The sequence below is a fragment of the Lynx canadensis genome, chromosome B2, assembly GCF_007474595.2.
Source record: "Lynx canadensis isolate LIC74 chromosome B2, mLynCan4.pri.v2, whole genome shotgun sequence".
Taxonomy (NCBI): domain Eukaryota; kingdom Metazoa; phylum Chordata; class Mammalia; order Carnivora; family Felidae; genus Lynx; species Lynx canadensis.
The window spans coordinates 36,978,392-36,992,185 of NC_044307.1; the positions used below are offsets into that span (position 1 = coordinate 36,978,392).

Below are 13,794 nucleotides of genomic sequence, written 5' to 3' on the forward strand. Positions count from 1 at the left end.
TGGAGCCTGTCGTGATCAGGAAAGGTCCTGCCTGGCATTAACCAAGGATCAAAGCCAAACGGGTTTAAAAAGCAAGAGGAAAGTGATTTCATGGCCAGAGAATATTACTGGGAAAAGAGTTTACAAAGGACGTGACGTAAAATTGTGTCGGAATCCCACTAAGGGAAAAAAGAGCCAGGGCCTCTGTGGAACCATGCCGTCTCCAAGTCTGGAGCATCGTAGACCAACATGTGTCTCCCGTTCTCACCAGAGGCCCCGCCCAGGTAGGGTCTGTTACCCTATCCCCCCAAAACCCCTATGTTCCCATCAGGTTCTCCTGCTTGGCTTTCCCCTTGTGGCTGTTCAAGGTCAATGTTTGCCCCCGGCCCCGCCCACCAACCCCCAGGATCACACCCCTGAGGGAGAGGTGCTCAAGATGCTCTGGGCTCACGTTTCCAAAGGGCACCGAGAGGCATCTCCAAGGAGAGCATCAGATCGGGGAGCTGAGGCCTGGGGACTATGTGCCTATGAAGTACAGCGCAGAACTATGTCTGGAGCAAGAGAAATGCAGACTGGGCCACCGCATTAGGCCAACAGGTAATCACAACAGCTGGCATCTATGACACACCTACTTGGAGCCAGGTGCTGTCCCAGGAGACTGTCACACACTGATGTCACCCTCCCCAGTTGTATGGAATGTCACTCTCGGCTGGGAGAGGTGAGGTGATGGCGATTGTCTGCCTGAGGTCCCGGCTGCTTCTCTCCAGAACAACAGCAGCTGCTGGACACTGCGTGGGGCCCCAGCAGGAGGACCCAGCACATCCCCTTCTGTCCCCATGCTTTATGCAGAACGTGCCAGCAGAGCCATGACCACTTGAAGACTCGCTCTGTGTGTCATTCTGAATGCCCTCCGTTTGTGGTGTATCTTGTTCTGTGTGTCAAGGTCAAATCAAGCTCATGGTTTTAGGCAATCCCTCTGTTGCTGATCTTTCACCGTTTCCTGAGTTTCTCAAATCTCCTCCTGGTTTTCCACTCTGGTTATTTTTATTTTCAAACTCTGTATCTTTTTGGTCATTGCTTGTGATTTAGAGGAAGGGGGAGGCAGTGTGTGCTCATTTTACCTTATTGCACACGCTAAATTTTAGTCAAGACAGCCAGATTGTACTCCAAATAGCAGTCTGCCATCTTGAATTCAAAGTCCAGGATCTTTAAAATTTAAATAGATGAGACCTGTAGAACATACTGGAAGCTTTGCAGTCCCAGACAGGTGAAGGGACAGAAAATGTGTAGCCACTTCAAAAGGGTTCATCCTAAGAAGTCCTGGGCAAGTGTGTCCTGGGTGCAGATATTGTAAGATAACCATTGGTCACTGGTGGAAAAATATTGTCAGCGGAAGAAGAACTAAGACTGTCAGAGGCAGGCAAATGCTGTGCTTGAAGTCTGATGCCAGTCCTTAGTGAAATGAAGGAAGAGTGTATTAGGTAAACATTGAGAAAGGAAAGTGGGGACCCCAGGTGCCCACACATGAGTTCATAGCCTCAGGCACTGTCTCAGAAGTGGTCAGTTCCAGAAAAGAAGCCCAGAGAACCAGATACCATCAGAATCAGGCACCCCACCCCCAAATTCCATCAGTCCTCAGCCCTCTTCTTTTCTTGAACCCTCAGGGGATTTGACACACCGATCTGCCCTCACTTGGGCTATCACCACCAGGTGTTTAGACACAGGGTCTCCTGGTCCCTCAGCACCTTTGCTGCTGCTTCTCACCTCCTCAGGCTCTATCCACTGGGAGCTCCAGGGCTCAGCTCAGGACCCGTCTCTTCCCTGCTTGGTGATCTCGTCCCAGTTACCTGAACACTGGTGATGACACCTTTCTCCCCAGCTGACACCTCAGCCCTTGGCTCGGGGCTCAGGTTCCCAGGGGCTCGCACATCTAGTTCAGTGTTCCTCCAAGCCAGGGTGGGCTGTCAGCACTGTAGCAATGGATGCTTGAGAATGCAGATCCTTGGGCCATGACAGCCCTGGAGTCCAGACCTGTAGGTCGCAGGTGTGGTCGTGGACACGTTATCAAGTTCCCGGGGGATTGATCTGTGCTGTGGTCTGAGGACTGCTTCTAGTACTCATCTCAAACTTCTAGAAAAAAACCCGATGCTCTTTCCTGGTACAACCATGACAGACTTTCCACACCACTCTCAGAGAAAACAGAAACCCAGCACCCTGAGCTAAACTGAAATTAACAGGGCCATCCTGACATGTTCTGGTTCCCATAACAATACAGTCTTGAATAGTTCCTGCAAACCAATACTGAGTTAAAGCAGTATTATCCCTAACTTCTGCTGAGCTGATGTACCAAGGTAAATTGTGACCTTGAGGACTAGGGGTAAGTGAGAAGTAGCTCCTCTTCCGTCACAGACAGATGAGTATGAACTTGAACACCTTGTAAAGTTTGTATGGTTTTCCTTAAACACGTGTTGGGTTTGTGTTTGTTGAGCAGGTCCTTGAGAAGTTCAGCTTCCTTGCCTTCTCTCTGGACAAACCCAGCATGTCCCAAGCAGGCTCCCCCCATCCCTGGTTCTGTGAAGGCCACCCCACTTGGAGTCTACCTTGACTCTGTGGCGTCTCTCACCGCACCCACCTACAAATCCTGCCTGCCCCAGCCCCTGAAGCTCAGCGGGCCCAGACAGCACCCCCTCTCCCCAGATTTCTACAACAGCCCTCACCCCTACTGCTCTGTCCCTTCTCCCTACAGGAATTCTCCAGTCAGGAAGCCAGTGAGCCTGTTAAAGTGTGAGTCAGACCAGGGCCCTCCTCTGCTCAGAAACTTCCACCGGCTCCACGACTTAGAGAAGAACCCAATGTTCTCTAAGGATCCCAGGGCCCTCCCCTGCCCACTGGACCTGTCACACTGGGCCTCACGTCCCACCCCTGCCTCTCACTAGTCCCCACCACACCAACCATGCTGCAAGGCAGGGCCCTCCCTTTTGCTCTCTCTCCTCCTGGAAAGAACCCCCCCCCCCCACTTCCCTGGGCCTCAGTCTTTGTCCCTTGTCCCCAGGGCTTTGAAAGCTTCTCTGATTTCTACCTGGGCAACCACTTCTAGCCCTCTCCTTCACATGAGCACACAGGCGTGAGCCACATTTACACTCGTGTATGTTGTCTCTTGTCTGTCACCTTCCTCTGGAATGTAAGTGCCATGAAGGCAGGCCATTGGCCTGTTTTGTCCTCTTTGATCGTTGCTACATACCCAGCACTTAGAAAACGACCTGAGCTGCCTTTCAGCTGGAACCGCCATCTTCCAGTAATTCACCAAAATGACCAACACAAAGGGAAAGAGGAGAGGTACTCGCTATATGTTCTCTAGGCCTTTAGAAAACATGGAGTTGTTCCTTTAGGAACATACACGCAAATCTACAAGAAAGGTGCACATCAAGGGAATGGGCACTGTTCAAAAAAGAATGCCCCACAAATGTTACCCAGGCAAAACTGGAAGAGTCTGCAATGTTACCCAGCATGCTGTTGGCATTATTGTAAACAAACAAGGGCAAGATTCTTGCCAAGAGAATTCATGTATATGTTGAGCACGTTAAGCAAAGAGCTGAGACAGCTTCCTGAAGCATGTGAAGGAAAATGATCAGAAAAAGAAGGAAGCCAAGGAGAAAGGTACTTGGGTTCAACTGAAGCACCAGCCTGCCCCACCCAGAGAAGCACACTTTGTGAGAACCAGTGGAAAGGAGCCTGAGCTGGGAACCCATTCCCTATGAATTCATAGCATGATAAATGTAAAAAAAATAAAAGACTTTTCAAGACTGTAAAAATGTTTCTTTTAATTGAGTACCAGCTTGGTATCTTCTCCCCCGAAGAAGTATTTAAAGCAAACTTTAACTGTGTCCAAATTCATTGGGTGATGGCTTTATTCAAATTTTGTGGGTTTTGAGACACCTGGATGACTCAGTTAAGCATCTGACTTTGGCTCAGGTCATGATCTTGCAGTCCATGAGTTTGAGCCCCGAGTCAGGCTCTGTGCTGACAGCTCAGAGCCTGGAGCATGCTTTGGATTCTGTGTCTCCCTCTCTCTCTACTCCTCCCCTGCTCATGCTCTGTCTCTCTCTGTCTCAAAAATAAACATTAAAAAAAAAATATGTGGTGGGGGTTTTTTTGCTGAAAGATGTGAAGTGGTTTATTGTACAATATACTCCATTTATTAGGAACTGCCAGATAATACTTACAAAATATTTAATTGTAGTTTGAAAATAGTCCCTCTAAATCACTAAGAAAAAAGAATTTTAAAAAACAGATGAAAGATTATCTGTTGAGATTGCATTTAAGCACGGAAAGTTGAGTACTTGTATCAGGTCTTTTTTCTTTTTTTAATTTTTTTTTAACATTTATTTATTTTTGAGAGACAGAGACAGAGCATGAGTGGGGAAGGGGCAGAGAGAGAAGGAGACACATTATCCGAAGCAGGCTCCAGGCTCTGAGCTGTCAGGACAGAGCCCGACGCGGGGCTCGGGGCTCGGGGCTCAGGTCTCGAACTCACAAACTGTGAGATCATGACCTGAGCGGAAGTCAGACGCTCAATTGACTGAGCCACCCAGGCAGCCCTGTATCAGGTCTTAAATAGCTATGTTTTAAGGATAACTTCCTTTTGAAGCCTATTACTTAAAAAGATTGTTTAAGCACTCTGGTTCCTACTAAATTGTTTTCCCTGTCATTTCCTGTTAAGTGTTTTTCTATGTGGTGTTAGGAAAAATTTATTTATTGGAAATGCTCTTTGTTGGCCCAGGTCCTTTGCACGCCTTTGCCGGAGACTACCTACACTTTCTAAAGTTGGTGAATTTCTGATTGTCCTTTGTTCACCTTGCATGTCATAAGTGAACCTTCCCTGATGCATTTTTAAAAAAAATTTTTTTAACGTTTATTCATTTTTGAGACAGAGCATGAATGGGGGAAGGTCAGAGAGAGAGGGAGACACAGAATCTGAAACAGGATCCAGGCTCTGAGCTGTCAGCACAGAGCATGACGCGGGGCTCCAACTCACGGACCGCGAGATCATGACCTGAGCCGAAGTCGGACGCCCAACTGACTGAGCCACCCAGGTGCCCCTCCCTGATGCATTTTAAGGAGAGAAATGAAACTGTTGGAATCAAAGGAGAAAGTCTGGTTTGGGATGATAGAATTAAATCCCTTATATCTGTTACCACGGGAAAAAAACAAAAACGACTTGAGCTTGGTGGTGTTCACAGGCTGAGGGGACTGGGGGAGCAGCTGCTTGGTGAACCCCAATGCTCTCTGGGGGGGGGGTTGTCTTGTTCAATACATCAAGGGATTGTTGGAAATGCTGTCAGTGCTAGACGATCAAAAACTAGGAGGGTTCACTCACATGATGGTGCCTAAATCAAGTTTAAAAATGGTCTTGACAGTAAGTTCCAGTGCTCAGCTAAAACCACCGGATGGAAGTTGGCAAAGAGAAATGTCAAGTCCTGAGTTTAGGTTCAGAAAAGAAACTACGTTAGCAGTAGCACAGCTGCCCGATTTAAGTGAAAAGGGCTCAGTGTGAGCCCAAGGTGAGACGTGGCCAAGTGCAGGCTTACGTTCTGCACGTGGAGTCAGGACTCCGCCTCCACGCATGGCGTCAGGGCCCACTGCCTCCTGTGGAGTTAGGTCCTTGGCGCTTGGAGTCACACCCCCACCCCAGCGTGTGGAGTCTAGGCCCCGCCCCCTGGCACGTGGAGTGAGGGCCCCGCCCTCTGGCGCTTGGCGTCAGGGCTCCCAGGTGCATGGAGTCTTAGCCCTGCCTCCGCGCGTGGAGTCTCGAGTCTCGCCCGGTCCCCACACATGGAGTCTAGGCCCCGCCCCCAGGCGCGTGGAGTTAGGCCAAGCAGGCAGCAACGGAGCTGCAGGAACGTCACCCTCACTTGCAGGCGTCATGCGGGGGCCACATGCAAGGACAAGGCGCTGAGTGAGAGCGAGCTGAGGGTCGAGACACCCACAGGGGAGCACCTGTGAGCCGGTCGTACAGGAGAAGAGAGAAAAGGATGGCAGCCGGACTGACCAGGGCCGCAGAAACAACGAGGGAACCAGGCCTGGGCTCAAGGTGATGGAATTTTCTCTTCACCAGAACTGGCATGGAACAGGCACTGCAGGGGCTGAGAGGGCTCACAGGGGCCTGGAAAGGGTTTCCTGGGCCGTCCCTGCTCAGAGAAAGCTCCAGGGAGTGTGGTCACAGGGCGAGTCCTGGAACTGCATGTAAGGGCCCCACCCAAGCGGACAGCGCTGACTCCGGAGATGTCTGTCCCCTCCCTCCCAGAGGCATGGAAAACAAGGGGGGGCCCTGGGGCTGGCAGAGGCGCTGAGGGGAGAGGGAAGAGGGAAGACAGACACAGGCAGTCGTCACTTTATTTTTAAGAGGAAACGCACAGCAGCAGGCTCACAGACAGGACCTTCCGGGTGTTTTGAACTCATACATTTGGTATATTGGCTAACTTAGGTTGCTCTGCAAAATGAGGAAGAGGCTGCATCCTGTTCACAAATTAATGCTTATTCTAAACAGCAACCTGCCCTTTGGGCTTTTTTAGAACTTTGGACGGAGCTCCTGGAGTCCTCCATAGATGGCTGAGAAGGGCTGTTCCCACCCCAGGTCCAGCATGAGCCCCCCACATCCCAGAGGCCTGGGAAGGGGGGTGGGTGCCGCGCCCACCAACCTCTGCAGCCCAGAAACCCGAAGGGGGTGGAGGGTCATGGTGTCTGGTAAATTCAGGGTATACACAAGTTTGGCAAGAGTAGCTCAGAGGTCAAGCCGCATGCCAGCCCCGGAACATCACCCTCTCCACAGTCCCCTGGAAGCTGAGCCCCAGGCCCACCGCACCTCTGGCCTTTCCAGGTGCTGTGCTGGGATGGCCTCAGGACCTTAGTTTCGGAGGAGGTTTCTATTCCTCAGAGTGCTGCCTCCCAGAAGGTCACTCTGGAAGGGAGGAGCCCCGAGAACTGAGCTGCCCTCCAGGGGAGTGAGTCCAGGAGAGGTGGTGCCCCAGGGCTGTGGTCAGTAGGCTCTGTGCCCTGCTGTCCTTGCCTATAAGCTTCTCAGATCTCACGGTCAGTGCGTGGCGCCGTGGATGGGGGTGTGGGCCGCTGAAAGCGAGACCCAACTGCTTGGGACAGGTCTCGGAGGGAGCACCATCAGGCCCCAGTGGAAGGAGATGTGGATGGGGACTAACCCTGACCCCGGGGCTGGAAGCAGCCATGGGAGGACCAGCCTGCCCCTGCCCCCTGGACAGCAAGCAGAGGCCACCACCCCCAGCGATGTGTGTATCCATCTGGGTCAGGTGCCCTGTCTTGGGCCACAAACCCCGGGGCTCATGTGACAGGATGGGACTATTTGGTGATGGATGGGTGGACAGAAGCATTGCCAGTGTTCCCAGGGCATCCATGGAAACCCAAGCCCCAGAGCCCAGATCCCCATCCTAAAAGCCTCTCAGACCTGCTGTTCGGGGTAGCGCTGCCCCACCCTCATTCTGTACAGAGCTGGGGCCTCCCTCCCACCTCTAGATGGGATGGAGCCGCTCTCCGCAGGTTCTCAAAGTTGGCATTCTTCAGCTGTCCCAGCCCAGTGACAGCCAGTGACAGCTGAGCAGGAGACAAAAGCAGAGACAGGTGTAGGCTGCTGCCTCCTCTGCCTCCCCCTGCTCCCCCCTCTCAGGGCTATAAATACTCAGGATGCAAATGGTAAATGCTCTAGATGTTCATTATAAATTATAGGTGGATGATTGTGAATCTTTAGGCCATGAGGCCCCTTGGGGGAATATTTAAGTTCTTTTAAAAAAAAAGAAGAAACTAACCTGATGGTCTAGGAGGTCCCCTTCATAGCCTGGCTTCTGTCTGGGAGAGGCCAGGGTATGGGGAAGGATGACTGGGGGTGGGGCAGGGGGCACTACCGCCCCTCAGTGAGTCAATCACAGAGGAAACGAATGACCTGGCTCAGGTCAAGGGTGACTCTGAGCCAGACGAGAGGGAGGGCACCTTTGTCCCTACTGTTAGGTTGGAATGTTATTCCATGAGCATTATTACTTTACTGATATATTTTTTGTAATTAGAGCACGCGAGCCGAGAGAGGGGTGGAGGGAGAGAAAATCCCAAGCAGGCTCCATGCTCTGGGCAGAGGCGGATGCTCAACCCACTGAGCCACCCGGGTGCCCCTTTAATGTTTTTTAACCATTTAAGAGACCAGTGATATTCAAAAAGTGTGTGTTGTCGGGGTGGGCGGGGGAGCTCTTCTATACTTGTTCCACACTCCTGCCACGGAGACAGGTTCTGCCTGCATCCTTCCGGCAGGAAGTCCTGCCTAAGGGATGTGGGGGTGTGTGGTGGGGGAGCTCGCAGTCATCTGAACAGACCCTGTCTGCAGAGGCAGGAGGCACAGGGCCCTGCCAGCCAGTCTGATGGAAACCAGCAGAATCACCATGTCCTTTCCCACGACACTGCACAGGGGTCAGGCCGAGGCATATGGGAAGCTGGTCCTATCCTCCAACCCAACCCTTCTCCATGTATGCTCTCCTACCACTGGGGCTTCTAGAATCCTGTTCAGTAATTGGGGGTGACCGGTCACCTTCCAGGAGGAGAAAGAGTCCCAGTTGTCCTGCATGGTGTCTAAACCATTCCCTTCTCCTTTTCCAGAAACTCCTGAGCAAACACCAGGCATTGGGATGACTTCTAATTTAATATTATAATAATAAAACCCATGGTGGTACAGAACCATGAGCTGCATTTTAAATTCCTAGGGCCACTAATGAGCACTGAACTCCTGCTGGAGCTGTTGTCAGGACAAACACACAGAATCGATGGCTGTGGCCGCAAAAATAAATGGAGCATGGCCTACGCCCGCCGCAGCCATCACCAGCGACGGCCACCCTGACCTCGCAGCATCCAGAGGAACCGACCACCTGCACAGAAGGCAGGATTAAAAGGTAACGCCAAAATGCAAACGCTAATGAGGAGAAACTCCTGGAAGGAGAAGTTTAATTTTCTTTTCCTCTTTTCACACCGTTCTTCCCTGTCCAAAGGGAGGTTCTTGATCGAAGCCTGCGGTGGGGCATGTCTGCTCCATTACCCAGTGGCCCTGGCACACACCATGCTCTCCTTTTTATTGCAGATGATACCTTACTTTGTTTTCTTTTCCAAGTCTCTATCTAGAAAGAATAAGTGATTACAATTTTGTTATCTTCTAAAAAAAAAAAAAAAGGTGAAGTTGATGGTTCAGATCCATCTGCACAGCGATTTGACAATTGGGGTGACAGTATAACTACAGAGCAATTTTTTGCACAATTGAGAACTCTTTTTTTTTTTTTTTGGCCAAGGAATCAGTCTAACAAACACATCCCACTCTTGCTGAAAATAATTTCTTTTCCCAACTCTTCTAGGAATAAAACATTTTTAATGTATTTGTCAGGAATCGACACTTCATTTAATAAGATTTAAAAAGTGACAATTTAAAGAGCAATTGAGAAGAGTCCCACATTCATCACGGCTCATGGTTCTAACTAAAATCAGAAGAAGAAAACCAGAAAAAGCACTGAGACCATGAGAAAACAAGCATCTGTGTCTGGGTGGGTGTGCGCACGCGTCCTACTATTACAGCTGGTTCGGGTCCCAAGTGCTCGGCAGCAACCCCAGCTTTCAGACCGCCTTGACCAGGCTGCCAGCCCCACTGGGACACGCCCCGCCTGGCCTGCTGTCACCCCGGCTGGCCCTCCCAGGAGCCACCAGAAGGTGAAGGCCATCCCCCCCCAAAGCCCCAGTGCGGTTTTTTACTCTCCTGAAAAACATGATCTAAGATGACGAGCGGGGGGTTCTGGCAGTGTTCTGTTTCCTGACCTGGGCAGTGGTTGCACAGTTTCTAACTGAGAAGCATCCCAGTAAAGGGACAGGGGCCACAAGCACCCCTCTGTCTCCCCTGGGGGCCAGGCCTCACCTGGCCTCTCCTCAAACCAAACACCACCGGGGCTGCATCCTCACAGGGGTGGGGGAGCCACAGCCCCTCATCGGCCCTGGCCCCCTCATCACTGGGCTGTTTCCCTCCTCACACTTCACGGCGGAGTTAGCCTCCACCGCCTGTTGGGTTGAGGACTCTGTGGGCATCTGGGAATCCTTCCAGCTGCGTGCCAGGCTGTCTTATATGCTCTCCCATTCAGCTCCCTTAGTCTGTTTAAGCTTCGGGCCATTTTGGTCTAGTTGGCTGCAGGGAGAAGTCCTCCGCAGGGCCAGCCAGGGCCCTGAATGCCAGTCAACTGGGGACCTCTTCTCGGCTGCCCACTCACCCCTCATTCCCCGGAGATCTGTGCTTCACCCGGCATCTGTCTGGTGCCACACACCTCCACTGGGCTCTGCAGGCCCCATCCAGAAGGCCCTGGCCCAGCCAGCAGAAGGAGCCCCTCCCTGCTCCCAGATCAGAAGGCCCATCACGGAGACGGAGCCCACTGGCCTGGTAACGGGAGGTAGACCAGAGCAGCTTCTGAGCTCTGTGTCTGCCTGGGGTCCCGAGAAGGCTTCCCTGCAGGCACGGCCTCCAGTCGGCACCAGGAGACGGCGTGGCCAGCTGATGGCTTGCAGAGATGCCTTCAGAACCACCCCACCCCTCCCGCCCACTGTCGTGTGTGATCGGCATGGCTTCATCTTCCCCTTCTTCCCTTACTGGATCAAAGTCCGCTCTCTCAAGACCTCACAGCGATGTGTGGAGGGTGGGAACACCGATGGAAATCTGTGGGAGAGAGGAGGAGACAGCAAGCCGCTGGCTGGGCAAGGCCCAGATGTGGGTCTGGTGCTAAAGCCTCATGGTCTGTGCCTTTTCGGACGGGACGGTGAGCTGCCAGACCAGCTTGGTTACCTGTGCCTGGGATGGCGACATGTACCTCGTGGGGCAGTGGGGCTGCACGGTCTGGACATAGAGGGTTGGAACCTTCCAGGTCCTCGCCAGCCCGCTCCCCTCTTCCCAGGTCAGCAGTGCCAGCCCCCGAGCCCAGGGACTCCTCTCTGGACAGGAGACTTCAAAGTTGAGAAGGAACCCTCTGAATGGATACTTTCCAAACATCGGAACTCAGCCCTTGCTGACTTATCGGGCTCCTCTGTTCTCGCTGGGCAGGACTGCACTGCTGAAGGAAGTGCCGAGTGGACAGGAATTCTCCAGGCTAATTGGCAACCACGTGCTGAATGCTGACAAAGGCAGCGGCCAAGTCACAGAGGGCAGCCACCCACGGCAAGCGGGAGGCACTGCCATCTGTTATGGGAGCCTCCCTCCCCTCGTGAGCTGCCTGGCACCCCTCAGGGGTGCTGTTCACCCCACACAGTGGGGAAGGGGTCAAATGCGTGGGCTGAGGGCAGAGGGGGACCTGGAGCCCCCTGTGGCACGAGCAGGGACGCTGGCCCCATGGTTTCTCCTTCCCGCCAACGTTCAAACAGAAAGCCCACCTAACTTAACTGTTTAATCATGCGGTTTGATGATCCCATGTTCCCATGTCAATAGATCACTCAAAACGAAGGTATACTGGGGAAAGCATTTAGTTAGTCGGGCCAGTGGTTCTGTGTACGCCCACAACAGATATCTTTCAGACACCAGAGAAGAGCCCCCATGAAAGCCCATCTTCCTCCAAGTGGGGTCACAGGGTGTGCAGAGGACCTGGGTGTGCATCTGGGGGACCAGAGGACCACGGTGCCCAGCCTGACCGAGCTTCCCGTGGAGTTGAGTGTGACAGAGCCCTCGGGTGAGCTCTGGAGATGAGTGAAAATCAAAAGGCAGTCTGATCAAGTTCCACGGGGTAGTTAGTGCTAGACTGGAAATTACTGAGAGACATGACAGAGCCAGATGAAGCGACGGCAGTCAGAGAAGATGGTCTCGAGGAGGATGAGGAGAAAAGCTTCTTAGAACGGCTTTTCCTTCCAATCCCCAGTTGAATCGTGTGGTCTGGGGGTGAAACACAGCAACCCCCGAACTGCAAAGGCCCAGTTTTGTGTTCCAGACACCGAAGGGCAGGAGGGCTGCCCTCCCCCAGGCTCAGCTAACCTGTGGTGACTGGAGGGAGGGTTCCACCCAACTGGAAGCCGCTACAGACTTATATATATACATTTACATACGTGTGAACATTAAATTAGTGGGTGGCGTAAGAACTAGTTCCTTGTCAGCCTCCCAAGCTTAGAGGCGAGGTACATTTCAGGAATGACAGGTGAGTCACTCAGGAACTCGAGTGACCATTAACTCCAGTGTCCTCACACTGATTTGCTGTATGTTTTCTTGAACTTCCTCAAAGGATTTTCCTGGTCAGACCGGGTGCCGTGATGAGCCGAGTCTCAGCCTCGCACAGGCCGTGTGCACAGTATCTCTGCTTCACCCCAGGCTTAACCGTTCAAAACCAAGGAAGGAAAATTACAGCATCAAAAGGGATTAAAACAAGTGATTTGCTGTTTGAGCATTTCAAGAAGAACTGGAACACCTATGATTCAGCAAATGGATGCTAACTAAGAAATAAAAAATCATTTAGTTGCCAGGGCGATGTGTTCCATGAAAGTAAACACTCTATGGAAACCCATTTCCTACAGGGAGCCTCCAGGTAATAAAGGCCTAACATATTCTCCTCCGCTTGAGTGCTGGCGGGCCATTGCTGTATTCTGACACGGGCCTGTCTACCGCTTCCTCCTGTCCCCTTTGCCCGGGTTAGATTAGAGAGGTAGGGTGTTAATGGTGGGCTTGATGAAGATTGAAGACCCATTTTCTCCCCCTTGAGACCAGCCTGATTTGAACAAATTGAGGAGAACAAAGCAGCCCCTTTCTGTCCTTGGGAGAAAGCCTGTTCTGTGTCCGTTTTTGCAGCCAGGTCTGCTCCTCCCCGGAGGGGGAGAGGGGCAGTCCACAGAGATCCCTCCTGGGAGGACACCGGTTCTTGCCGCTGCCCCTGGGGCCCACCCACATCACTCCACATCTGTGCCCCGGTTACTGGTGCTGCCGGTTGGGAGAGCGGGAGACGGAGCCTGGGCTGGAAGGCAGTGAGCTGCCACCGGGGGCCTGCAGGGCATGGGGGTCGAGCGGCGGCCCCACCAGGCTGGGGTCCCCCGTCCCCGACTCCTCACTGTTGTCCTCCTTCTGGCTGCTCTGCTGCTCTGGACACTCAAAGTGGACACAGTGGAACACCTGCAGAGAGAGAGCAAAGGCCGGTGAGTGACGGCCATTGTCCAGCCTCCGGAGGCTGCCGATGTCCTGCCCGCCACCCCTGCGCAGACCTGGGACAGCGACTAACAGGTGACACATGGTTCAGTCAGGTGGGGTGAAAGTACATGGGCCGAGGGTCTAAAAGGTACAGCCAGCACGACATGGATTCCTATAGACTGTTCTCACCGGATGACTCCATTTTTGGTTACCTTCATCATATGAGCTCTTCTTTTTAAATTAATTAATCCTTGCATTTGGCAGCAGGGTTAAAAGTCAACAGGGGTTGACTGGTGATGGCGCAAAACTGTAGTAAAACCCCCTGCATTGTACACTATAAATGGGTGAGTTGTATAGCAAGTGAATTATATTTCAATAAAGTTGCCCTTAAAAATAAAAAGCCAGCAGGGTGTCACCCTGGGGGAGGAGCAGCTTATCTCCAAGGGTCCAAGTGAGTCCCTCCCTCTCATGCTCTTCCTGTGCCCTCAGGAAGGGAACAGCTCCTGACGTGTAATTATCTGCTGGGCAGCATTGCTGGGGAAGGGGCTTCACCCTGACGTGGTTTGGGCCAACCTAGAATGAACACCCTCACGTGGATTCTGGACTTCAAGCTGTTACTACAAAGCTGTAAT

At 52.4% G+C, this 13,794-nt stretch overlaps 1 protein-coding gene and 1 pseudogene across 2 annotated transcripts in view; one reads left to right on the forward strand and one right to left on the reverse strand.

Moving 5' to 3' along the window:
- The first annotated feature begins 3,261 nt into the window (after positions 1-3,261).
- On the forward strand, positions 3,262-3,928 carry LOC115513895 (annotated as a pseudogene).
- A 5,486-nt stretch (positions 3,929-9,414) lies between these two features.
- The window catches only part of BTBD9 (BTB domain containing 9), a 414,698-nt gene continuing 410,318 nt past the window's right edge, over positions 9,415-13,794 (reverse strand). For both annotated transcript variants that reach the window (XM_030315420.1, XM_030315421.1), the window contains exon 11: positions 9,415-13,147. In XM_030315420.1, coding sequence (XP_030171280.1) covers positions 12,950-13,147 — 198 coding nt within the window. In that variant the 3' untranslated portion in view covers positions 9,415-12,949. The remainder of the gene's footprint in view (positions 13,148-13,794) is intronic.